At 47.8% G+C, this 12459-nt stretch overlaps 1 protein-coding gene across 6 annotated transcripts in view; it reads right to left on the bottom strand.

The window, feature by feature from the left end:
• The window catches only part of YEATS2 (YEATS domain containing 2), a 300282-nt gene that overhangs the window by 90729 nt on the left and 197094 nt on the right, over positions 1 to 12459 (bottom strand). For all 6 annotated transcript variants that reach the window (XM_063915696.1, XM_063915693.1, XM_063915695.1 and 3 more), the window contains 2 exons: positions 5552 to 5810; positions 5216 to 5377 (listed from right to left, as the gene is read on the bottom strand). In XM_063915696.1, coding sequence (XP_063771766.1) covers positions 5216 to 5377; positions 5552 to 5810 — 421 coding nt within the window. The remainder of the gene's footprint in view (positions 1 to 5215; positions 5378 to 5551; positions 5811 to 12459) is intronic.

Consider the following 12459-nt stretch of genomic DNA (forward strand, 5'->3'; position numbering starts at 1 on the left):
GGACTTTGTTTGGAGACAGAAACAGTCTAACTGCATGTCCAAGAGTGCCCCTTGGTGCCTCACACTCAGAGCTGGGACCAGCAAGGACTTCTTCCAATTGATTAGCCACCCATGGGCTTGCAGGAAGGTCACTGTCAGTTGCAGATGACTGAGGAGGACTTCATGGGAATTTGCCAGAATCAGGTTGTCCAAGTACGGCAGGATTCTGACTCCCTGGCAACAGAGATGGGTCGTTATCACGGCCATGACCTTAGTGAAGATCAGAGGACCCGTAGCCAGTTCAAATGATAGAGCCTGGAATTGGCAGTGAAGGTTGCCAATAGCAAACCGCAGGAACTGCTGAAGCGACATGGCAATAGGAATATGCATCCTGTATATCCAGGGATACCATATAGTCTCCGTGCACCATAGCCAGTACAATGGAGCACAGCTTTTCCATATGAAATCTGGACACTCTCACAAACTTGTTCATAGATTTGAGGTTTAGTATTAGCCGGAAGGACCCATTGGGTTTCGGGACCAGAAACAGGGTCGAGTAATAACCTCTGCCTCTCAGGGACTGAGGTACCGGTAAAACCACTCCTGTACTCAGGAGAGAACTCACGATCGTTTGTAGAGCTTGCACTTTTAACGGATCCGAAGGGAGGACCGTAGTGCAGAACAGGCGTGGGGGATGACTCTTGAAAGAGACAGTGTACCCGTGAGAGACAACTTCCAGTACCCATGCGTCTAAAGTGGTCTTTAACCAAACCTGGGTGAACTGTAGAAGTCAGCCTCCCACGCTGGAATCTCCCAGGAGGAGGTCCGCACCGTCATGCAGCAGGTTTGCCATTTTTGAAGCTGGCTGATGGGCTGCACAGGATTGTTTTGCCTTGGGCTTGGTGGTTTTGGAGGCACGAGATTGTCTTGGGTATGCCTGAACTTTTTGCTTTCCCTTGAGGCCGAAAGGAACGAAAAGTGGTACCTTTTGCCTTCTGTGCAGAAGAATTAGTAGTGGGGAGAAAATCTGTCTTAGCGGCTGCTATTCAGACACTATTTTATGTTGGTCTTCCCAAAACACAATGTCCCCAGTGAAGGGGAGCACCTCCAAGGTCTTTTTGGAGTCTAGGTCCACTTTCCATGACCTCAACCACAGTATGCGGCAAGCCAGGACAGACGTGGACAACGCCTTTGCTGCCATTACACTCGCCTCAGAGGACGCCTCCTGAATGTAATAGGTGGCGGTGGTATTGTGAGACAGGAATTGTTCGGCATGTCAGATATATCCTCGGGCAACTCTTCCTCTAATGCCTGAACCCATGCCTCTTTGTACAGCCCAGGAGGCAGCTATAGTGGGTCTATGAATAATCCCTGTAAGGGAGTATAAATACTTCAAGCATCCCTTCACATGCTTATCTGTCGGTTCTTTCAGTGAAGTGACAGTGGTGACGGGCAGAGTGGACGACACTGCGAGGCGGGTGATGTGAGAATCCACCGTCGGTGGAATCTCCTATTTGTTACACAACTCTACAGGGAGAGGATAGCGAGTCAAGGCCCGTTTATGCAGAGGGAATTTCTTCCCTGGAAAAGACCAGGGTTCCCGCCTGATGTCCACTAATACCCCTTTTACACTCGCAGAAAAATCCCGGGATATTGCACGTGAACGCGCATCATCCCGGGATTTTTCTCAGTGTGAATGGGTACAGGGACAATTTCCCGGGACGAGCATCCCGGGATTTCATCCCAGGTCACGACCAGGGTTGAACCCGGGACAGTCCCGGGAAGCTGGCAGTGTAAACGGGTATACCGGGTCAAGGCGACCCGGCATCCGTTCTCTTCATAGGAGGAGGCGGTGCTTGGAGAAGATTATCTCCAAGAACCGCCTCTGGGAGACTCAGCGGTGACGTCACTGACCCGGCAATATGCCGGGTCAGCCCGCTAATGTGAAAGGGTCATTCCCGGGAATGTGTCCCAGCAAATTTACCGGGACACATTCCCAGGAATGAACTTTCCTGCGAGTGTAAAAGGGGTATTAATGGTCAGAATGGGGTAATACAGTTTTAACCACCTTTTGTGGTTTAAACTTATCAGTTTACTTTGCCACAGTAGTGGAGTCCACATCAACAGTGATTTGAAGGATATGCTAAGAGCAACCACTAAGGCAGGGACATCAATCTGCAAGGGAGAATCCTCACCAGTAACACAGGATTCAGTGTCTGACAGGACACCCCCCCCCCCCCCATTCTGATGAAAAAAATCAGGGAGGTTTGTGGATTGCAAGGAGGAAGCAGCCCGCTTAAAAGAACACAGGGGTGACCTGGGGCAGATTTATGTCTCACCAATTACTGATTTTTATGCAGCTGGTTAGACAGATTTTCCCCCCAAGGCGGATTAACCATGGGGACAATTTGTTACTGTAGTAACACAGGGGGTGCTAGGCATTCCAAAGTACCCAGAAGGTTGGTAAACGCAGCTCAGGTTGGCTCCTGTGTAGATGCAGGATCTTAGTAACACAGGTGGTCCCATAGGGGGTGCTAGGCGTCCCAAACTACCCAGAAGGTTGGTAAACGCAGCTCAGGTTGGCTCCTGTGTAGATGGAGGATCTGCGGACTGACTGGGAGGTGCATGACAAATAGTACGCAGATTATAATACAACACTTCCCCCTCTGGTAAATCCTTGGAGCCTGCTCTGCATGATGCAGGAGCTTCCACTGATTTACTGCCCTTTCTGTTAGACATTATGACAAATGCAACAACAGAGCGACTTAGTACGATAAAGTCAGACAAAATACAATACCTTTGAATAATATCCGGTATTATGAGACTGTAACACAGTAGAATATACGCATGTGATAAATACTGTGTATTACTATATTATAAAACCTAGACGGACCTAGCCCTTAGGGTACAGAATATAGTGACAGTTATATCTGGGAAACACAGAGTGAAACCACACAGCAGATACAGGCACACAGTCACAGGCAATGCAGAAATGATCACAATAAAGGTGTACTGGACTAATATATTTATCACAAGGCGGGCTATGACCGCAGGACATATCAGAATACTCGTACAACATATTCTGTAAAGGTACACTTTTTCTCAACTAACGCGGTCTGTATCAAGACGTGAAGGTAAAGTCACGGCTTTGTATACAGGCGGCTTTACATGGGAGACACTGCCCTGCAATTCCAGGAACCAGCTGCTGCTGCTATACTGTAAGACGGCGCCCAGTGTCTCTATGAGGAAGTGAGGGACAGTGTGAAGCAGCAAAAGGGAGGGAAATCTGCAAGGAGATGGCGCCCTGGGCCGGGGGCTACAGGTCAAGCGCTGGCTCCCCTATGCTGGACTTCCACCCCAGGTACTAGCGAGCCTTATTAAATGGGGCATTAGTATACCCGACCTGTGCTCTATTGTCCTGATGTTCTAGTGGGGTTCCTGCCCAGTGACAGTTTCCACGACAGCGCCGCGACCCGTCTCCCTACGTCGCAGCCGGAATGTGATTTAATGCGAGTCCGCCTGGGGGACCCTCTTACCTCCCCCCCGTAGCAGCCACGCGAACCAGGAGAGCGGTCTGCGACTCTGTGCCTAAGCCGTGACTTCTTAGCTGTAAAGTACCCGGGAACCAGGCAGCGGGAGTATGCGATGCATCTTGGGAGGCGATGGAGCTGCAGCGCTGAACTGTCACTATGACTTACAGAGCTGACAGCCCAGCCAGGGATGAAGAAAACTTCTGTCAGAAAAGATTTTCAGGGCTGCCCAGTGCAGCTCTCCTGTTAGGTGACCTGCTGCTGCAGGCACCAACTCGAAACGGAGGTCTCAGTGCCTGGAGGCGAGGTTATAGAGGAGGTCCGAATGCATCCTGGGACAGCTAAAGCTTTAGCCTTTAGGTGCCTCTGATATGAGATTATATATATCTACATCTATCTATCTATCTGTCTATCTATCTGCCTGATGGGGTTTCTATTTATTTCTCCTTCCACTCTGGGGAGACTGCTCACCACGGGCTGTTAGAAGGTCCAAAAGAGCTGGCACTTAGGGGTAGATGTACTAAGCAGTGAAAAGAGTGAGTAAGTGAGGCGGTGGAGAAGTTGTCCATGGGCTTTTCAACTGCTCTGTATAATTTTATAGTACGCAAATTATAAATGTTACTTCAATGCTGATTGGTTGCCATGGGCAGCTTCTCCACCGACTCACTTCTCCACTCTTTTCACTGCTTAGTACATCTCCTCCTGTATATGCTAGAGCTCTTCCCCTCTGCAACCCCTAATCATCAGTGTTAAGTGCCCATGTAGCTGAGCTGTTTCCTGGGGCTGCACTGGCAGCCTCTTTTTTAGACTTCGTTTTATTTATTTGTAATGATTTTTCTTCTTTTTACTTAGAGGGGTGTGGATGTGTGCTGCGAGCACAGCACACGTCTGTCGTGATAGAGAGGGTTGTCTGGGGCCATGCAGTCTGAGAATGGTGGCTGCCATCCTTGGGGGGTTTTGGTCGTTACTCTTCTCTTCTAAAAGGAGGAGTGGGCAACCCTCATCAGCCCGGGGGCATCACAGCTTTCAGATGGCAGTCTGTTGACCCAGCTATTAAGGTGCTCCATTGGTCCTGGAGAGATGCACCGCTTCAAAGGTGGTGTTTTGTTTGGCTCAGAGATGGATACAGTAACTGCACAGGTCATGGGTGGTAAAAGCATTTATCTCCCAGTGTCTGCACCAAAACCCAAGGAACCTTCGGTCAGTATCTTTCAGGGAGGCAACTAGAGGTCAGGCTTCCAGGCATTTCCAGGTTGGTCTCTGGCACTGGGTGGTAGATCTGCTTGGTCAGGTAGACGATTGGTGCCCAAAGCATCAGAAATTTAGTTTTGATAGAGTGGATTCCCACAGGTCCAGCTTGGGAGTTGGTTAAATCTCCACTTCAAAGACAGGTGGATAGGTCCTCTGCAGAGGACTGGGTGTTGGGGATCATTCAATGGGGTTATGTAATCAACCCCTGGGGTCACCCACCCAGGAGATTTTTCTACACCCTCCTTCCAAAAGAAGGACGTACGGAGGGTGGTTTTACAATAGGCCATTGGTTTTCTTAAAGATTATTGGTATATCTGAAAGGTAAACAATGTGCGAAGAAAACAAACAAACAGCTTTTGCAGTTTTAGGCGTGTGTTTCTTCCAGATTACAATTATAAAATGTTTGAAACTAATAGTGGCTTTGATAAAACAAAAAGGGACGCAATTCCACTTACTGGCAGTACTTGCAGCCCTCAGTATCGCTCCTTGGGGTATAAGCAGCAGTTTTCCTTTGCCGGATGTACTTTTGCTGTTGGTAGTGAGGTATAGTTTGGTGCCAGGAGGTAGATTTGCCAGGTTACCTAGATTTGTTGATGGTAGCTGAAGAGTTGCCATAACTGCAAGAAAAGACATTTTTAAATAAAAAAAAAACAAAAAACCTCTTCACAGACGCCACGGCTTTCCAGCTGGTTCAGTAACTGGCCTCAAGAGTAATGGTCTATGGACATCCCTAATATTAAAATGGCCTTTTTAAGATGTTTAAACCAATAACAAATATGCTTTGTCCATACCAGAGCCTTGGGATCCCGTTTTAGTTGTTATAGCAGATGCAACTGGTGCTTTGGATAAGCTCTGGGAGGACTGTGGTAACACACTCGCACTTCCACTGCTTACTACGGCTTTTGCCACACCTTGAGCAACCATCGTCTTCGCCCCCACTGCTTTGGCAGCTGAAGAGCTGGATTTGGTAACAAGGATCTGGCCACCACTAATAGTTACAGAAGGTTTTATGGATGGTTGGACTGTAGATCCAACAGGAACTCCAACAACCTGCAACAAAAGAGAATGTTAGAACAGCAGCAAGAAAATGTCAGCATTGTTCAAACATATAAAATAGGATTTTGGTACTTACCAGATAAATCCTTTTCTTTGAATCCACAGGGGGCACTGGAGTACTCTTAGGATATGGACGGGGCATTAGCCGGGATAGCCACATTTAAATATTTAAATTAGTAACTCTACACCCCCCCATACTCCCATAGAGACTTCAGTATTTTTACTGAGCCGAACAGGAGCGATAGAGAGGATGAACAATAAAGAATTACATATAACATTATAACATAACGGACAACAATAAATTTGACACATAACGTAAGTGACAACTAAACAGTTGACACAATAATAGATATCACCAAAACATCTTAACAATTGGTGAGAATGTGTTATGATAAGATCCTCTGAACTTACCACAAGACAGCTAAACTGCTCTGGGTGGGCGTCCAGTGTCCCCTGTGGATTCAAAGAAAAGGATATATCTGGTAAGCACCAAAATCCTATTCTCTTTTTCATCCACTAGGGGTCACTGGAGTACTCTTGGGACGTACCAAAGTTTCCCCCTTGGGCAGGAGAGCGGTTTTGCACCTGTAACACTAGACGGTCAAAGCTAGATGCTGATGCCACAAACGTATCAAAACGCACAAACGTGTGCACCAATGACCATGTAGCAGCACGTCAAAGTTGCGTTGTAGAAGCTCCACGACCTGCTGCCCATGACGTTCCCACAGAACGTGTGGAATGAGCTGAAACTGATGTAGGCGGTTGTAGCCTAGCATGAAGGTAAGCCTGATGTATGGTCAGCTTAATCCATCTGGACAAGGTCTGCATGGAAGCTGGCCAAGCCATCCTGACTGCATCATAGAGAACAAACAATGTATCCGTTTAACGTACAGTTGATGTTCGGCTACATAAACGCGTAGTGCGCGTACCACATCCAAAGTAGCTGGAGTTCCTGCACTTCCTGATAATACCGGAACTACAATTGGTTAATTGATGTGAAAAATTTATACCACCTTTGGTAGGAGAACGGAATTCGTCCGAAATACCGCTTTATCACCATGAAACACCAAATACGGCAGATTGCATGACATGGCACCCATTCTAAAACACGCCTTGCAGAAGCTAAGGCTAGTAGAAAAACTGCTTTCCAAGCGAGAAACTTATAAACTTGTTTTAAGGGTTCAAAACGCGAAGACTGTAAAAAAATCTCAAACCAGATTCAAGTCCCATGGCGCTGTAGGTGGTATAAATGGAGGTTGTACTCTGAAGACACCTTGCAGGAAAGTGTGAACTGTTGGCAAAAGGGCCAAATGCCTTTGAAAGTAAATCGACATGGTCGAGACCTGCACCTTTAGTGTAGATAAACGTAGACCTCCATCTAACCCCGTCTGAAGAAACAGCAAAAGACGGAATAATTTGAAAGATGATGTTGGAAACTTCCGAGCTTCCCACCACCCTATATAGGCACGCCAAATCCTGTGATAATGAGCTGCCGTAACCGGCTTTCTAGCACGTAACATGGGTGGTATAACCAATTCTGGAATGCCCTCTCGTCTTAAGAGAGCGGTTTGAACATCCACCCCGTCAAACGCAGCCGAGCTAAACTGGGGTAAAGGAACAGACCCTGTTGTAGCAGGTCTGGACGTAGCGAGAGCGGCCAAGGATCGTCTGCGAGTAGCCCGCGGAGATCGGAGAACCACGCTCTCCGAGGCCAATGAGGCGCCACTAGTATGACTGTCGTGGACTCTTTTTATCCGCTTTAGCAACCAAGGAAGCAGCGGAAACGGTGGAAACAGATACACGAGGCTGTACGGCCATGCGATCGTGAGAGCATCCACTGCCACTGCCTTTGGATCTCTTGTTCTGGACATATACTGGGATGTTTGATGATTTGGCGAGATGCCATTAGATCCACCTGTGGGTAACCCCACCGCTGGACCAACATCTGGAAAACTTCTGTATTTAATGACCATTCTCTTGGATGAAAATCCTGACGGCTGAGATAATCTGCCTCCCACTTGGCCACTCCTGGAATGAACACTGCCGACAATATCACCTGGTGATGCTCGGCCCAATTGAGGATTCGTGCAACTCCCCGCATGGCCATGCGACTTCGAGTTCCTCCTTCTCTCTTGATGTATGCGATTGCAATCGCATTGTCTGACTGAACCTGGACAGTCTGAGACCAGAGCATGTGCACTGCTTGTTGTAGCGCGTTGTAAATTTCCCCGAGTTCCAGGACATTTATTGACAGTAATCTTTCTTGGTATGACCAGAGACTCTGAAACTGACAATTTTGGGCCACTGCTCCCCAACCTCTGAGACTCGCGTCCGTCGTTAGAATTATCCATTTCCAGATGCCAAACCTTTTACCTGTTGTGAGATTGTGTACTTGGAGCCACCAGAGTAGTGAGACTCTGGCCCTTGGAGAAAACCGCACCATCTGATGAATTTGTAGATGCGAGCCTGACCACTGTGCGAGAACATCCAGCTGAAAAGGATGTGATGGAAACTTCCGAACTGGAGTGCTGCGAAAGACGCCACCATCTTTCCTAACAGTCGAATGCACAAATGCACCGAGACTGTCCGTGGATTGCGCACTAACTGTACCCGATAACAAATACTTTGTGCGTTGTGTTCTGGCAGGTAAATCCGTTGATCCACCGTTTCGAGAATCATTCCTAGGACTTGAAGTATTTGTGACGGAGTCAGGCTTGATTTCTTGAGGTTGGCAATCCAACCGTGCTGAACTAGTACCTTGTACGTTAGTAAGGCATGTTGCAGGCGTATGTGTTGAGACCGAGCTTTCATGAGCAGATCGTCTAAGTACGGAACTATTACCACTCCCAGGGATCTGAGAGGAACCATCGTGACGGACATCACTTTGTGAATACCTGAGGCGCTGACGAGAAGCCAAACGGTAGCGCCTGAAATTGATAATGGTTTTGTTGTACTGCAAATCTTAAGTAGGCCTGATGCGTATAAGTACGCATTCTTGAGATCCATCGAAATTCTGAATTTCTGTGGATCTAAACCTGCAGTCACTGACCACAGGGATTCCATCTTGAATCTGTATCAAGCTACGTACTGATTGAGCTCCTTTTGGTTCAATATCAGACTGACAGTCATCCAACTTTGGAACTACAAAAAAAACTGGAATAATAACCGTGACCCTGTTGGTGACTGGAACCGGAATCAAACTGCTGAATCTACTAGAGACTGTATCGCGGTCTGCAGAACCACCGTCTTGTCTTCTGACACAGGAAGAACTGTCTTGCAAAAATAAGAATTTACTTACCGATAATTCTATTTCTCGGAGTCCGTAGTGGATGCTGGGGTTCCTGAAAGGACCATGGGGAATAGCGGCTCCGCAGGAGACAGGGCACAAAAAAGTAAAGCTTTACTAGGTCAGGTGGTGTGCACTGGCTCCTCCCCCTATGACCCTCCTCCAGACTCCAGTTAGGTACTGTGCCCGGACGAGCATACACAATAAGGGAGGCATTTTGAATCCCGGGTAAGACTCATACCAGCCACACCAATCACACCGTACAACTTGTGATCTAAACCCAGTTAACAGTATGACAACAGAAAGGGCCTCTTAAAGATGGCTCCTTAACAATAACCCGAATTAGTTAACAATAACTATGTACAAGTATTGCAGATAATCCGCACTTGGGATGGGCGCCCAGCATCCACTACGGACTCCGAGAAATAGAATTATCGGTAAGTAAATTCTTATTTTCTCTATCGTCCTAAGTGGATGCTGGGGTTCCTGAAAGGACCATGGGGATTATACCAAAGCTCCCAAACGGGCGGGAGAGTGCGGATGACTCTGCAGCACCGAATGAGAGAACTCCAGGTCCTCCTTTGCCAGGGTATCAAATTTGTAAAATTTTACAAACGTGTTCTCCCCCGACCACGTAGCTGCTCGGCAGAGTTGTAATGCCGAGACCCCTCGGGCAGCCGCCCAAGATGAGCCCACCTTCCTTGTGGAGTGGGCTTTTACAGTTTTAGGCTGTGGCAGGCCTGCCACAGAATGTGCAAGTTGAATTGTGTTACAAATCCAACGAGCAATCGACTGCTTAGAAGCAGGTGCGCCCAACTTGTTGGGTGCATACAATATAAACAGCGAGTCAGATTTTCTGACTCCAGCCGTCCTTGCAATGTATATTTTTAAGGCTCTGACAACGTCCAACAACTTGGAGTCCTCCAAGTCGCTAGTGGCCGCAGGCACCACAATAGGTTGGTTCAGATGAAATGCTGATACCACTTTAGGGAGAAAATGCGGACGAGTCCGCAGTTCTGCCCTATCCGAATGGAAGATTAGATAAGGACTTTTATAAGATAAAGCCGCCAATTCAGATACTCTCCTGGCAGAGGCCAGGGCTAGTAACATAGTCACTTTCAATGTGAGATATTTCAAATCCACCTTTTTCAATGGTTCAAACCAATGGGATTTGAGGAAATCTAAAACTACATTTAGATCCCACGGTGCCACCGGAGGCACCACAGGAGGCTGTATATGCAGTACTCCCTTGACAAAAGTCTGGACCTCAGGGACAGAGGCCAATTCTTTTTGGAAGAATATTGACAGGGCCGAAATTTGAACCTTAATGGATCCCAATTTGAGACCCATAGATAATCCTGATTGCAGGAAATGTAGGAAACGACCCAGTTGGAATTCCTCCGTCGGAACCCTCCGATCCTCGCACCACGCTACATATTTTCGCCAAATGCGGTGATAATGTTTCACGGTGACTTCCTTCCGTGCCTTAATCAAGGTAGGAATGACTTCTTCTGGAATGCCTTTCCCTTTTAGGATCTGGCGTTCAACCGCCATGCCGTCAAACGCAGCCGCGGTAAGTCTTGAAAAAGACAGGGACCCTGCTGTAGCAGGTCCCTTCTCAGAGGTAGAGGCCACGGTTCGTCCGTGAGCATCTCTTGAAGTTCCGGATACCAAGTCCTTCTCGGCCAATCCGGAACCACTAGTATTGTTCTTACTCTTCTTTGCCGTATGATCTTCAATACCTTTGGTATGAGCGGCAGAGGAGGAAACACATACACTGACTGGTACACCCAAGGAGTTACCAGTGCGTCCACAGCTATTGCCTGTGGATCTCTTGACCTGGCGCAATATTTGTCCAGTTTCTTGTTGAGGCGAGACGCCATCATGTCTACAATTGGTCTTTCCCAACGGTCTATTAACATGTTGAAGACTTCTGGATGTAGACCCCACTCTCCCGGATGAAGATCGTGTCTGCTGAGGAAGTCTGCTTCCCAGTTGTCCACGCCCGGGATGAACACTGCTGACAGTGCTATCACGTGATTCTCCGCCCAGCGAAGAATCTTGGCAGCTTCTGCCATTGCACTCCTGCTTCTTGTGCCGCCCTGCCTGTTTACATGGGCGACCGCCGTGATGTTGTCCGACTGAATCAACACCGGCTTTCCTTGCAGGAGAAGTTCCGCCTGGCTTAGAGCATTGTAGATTGCTCTTAGTTCCAGAATGTTTATGTGAAGAGACTTTTCCAGACTCGTCCATACTCCCTGGAAGTTTCTTCCTTGTGTGACTGCTCCCCAGCCTCTCAGGCTGGCGTCCGTGGTCACCAGGATCCAATCCTGAATGCCGAATCTGCGGCCTTCTAATAGGTGAGCCTTCTGCAACCACCACAGAAGTGACACCCTTGTCTTTGGTGACAGGGTTATTCGCAGGTGCATCTGCAGATGCGACCCTGACCATTTGTCCAACAGATCCCTTTGGAATATTCTTGCATGGAATCTGCCGAATGGAATTGCTTCGTAAGAAGCCACCATTTTTCCCAGGACTCTTGTGCATTGATGTACTGACACTTTTCCTGGTTTTAGGAGGTTCCTGACCAGATCGGATAACTCCTTGGCTTTTTCCTCTGGAAGGAAAACCTTTTTCTGAACCGTGTCCAGAATCATTCCTAGGAACAGCAGACGAGTTGTCGGGATTAAATGGGATTTTGGAATATTCAGAATCCACCCGTGTTGTCTTAGCACCTCTTGAGATAGTGCTAAAGCTGTCTCCAGCTGTTCTCTGGACCTTGCCCTTATTAGGAGATCGTCCAAGTATGGGATAACTAATACGCCTTTTCTTCGAAGAAGAATCATCATCTCGGCCATTACCTTGGTAAAGACCCGAGGCGCCGTGGACAATCCGAACGGCAGCGTCTGAAACTGATAGTGACAGTTTTGAACAATGAACCTGAGGTACCCCTGGTGTGCGGGGTAAATCGGAACGTGTAGATACGCATCCTTGATGTCCAAGGATACCATAAAGTCCCCTTCTTCCAGGTTCGCTATCACTGCTCTGAGTGACTCCATCTTGAACTTGAACTTTTTTATGTAGAGGTTCAAGGACTTCAGATTTAGAATAGGCCTTACCGAGCCATCCGGCTTCGGTACCACAAATAGAGTGGAATAATACCCCTTTCCTTGTTGTAATAGGGGTACTTTGACTATCACCTGCTGAGCGTACAGCTTGTGAATGGCTTCCAACACCCTCTCCCTTTCGGAAGAGACGGTTGGTAAGGCAGACTTCAGGAAACGATGAGGAGGATCCGTCTCTAATTCCAACCTGTACCCCTGAGATATTATCTGCAGGATCCAGGGGTCTACCTGC

This window comes from Pseudophryne corroboree, chromosome 4, assembly GCF_028390025.1.
Source record: "Pseudophryne corroboree isolate aPseCor3 chromosome 4, aPseCor3.hap2, whole genome shotgun sequence".
Classification (NCBI taxonomy): domain Eukaryota; kingdom Metazoa; phylum Chordata; class Amphibia; order Anura; family Myobatrachidae; genus Pseudophryne; species Pseudophryne corroboree.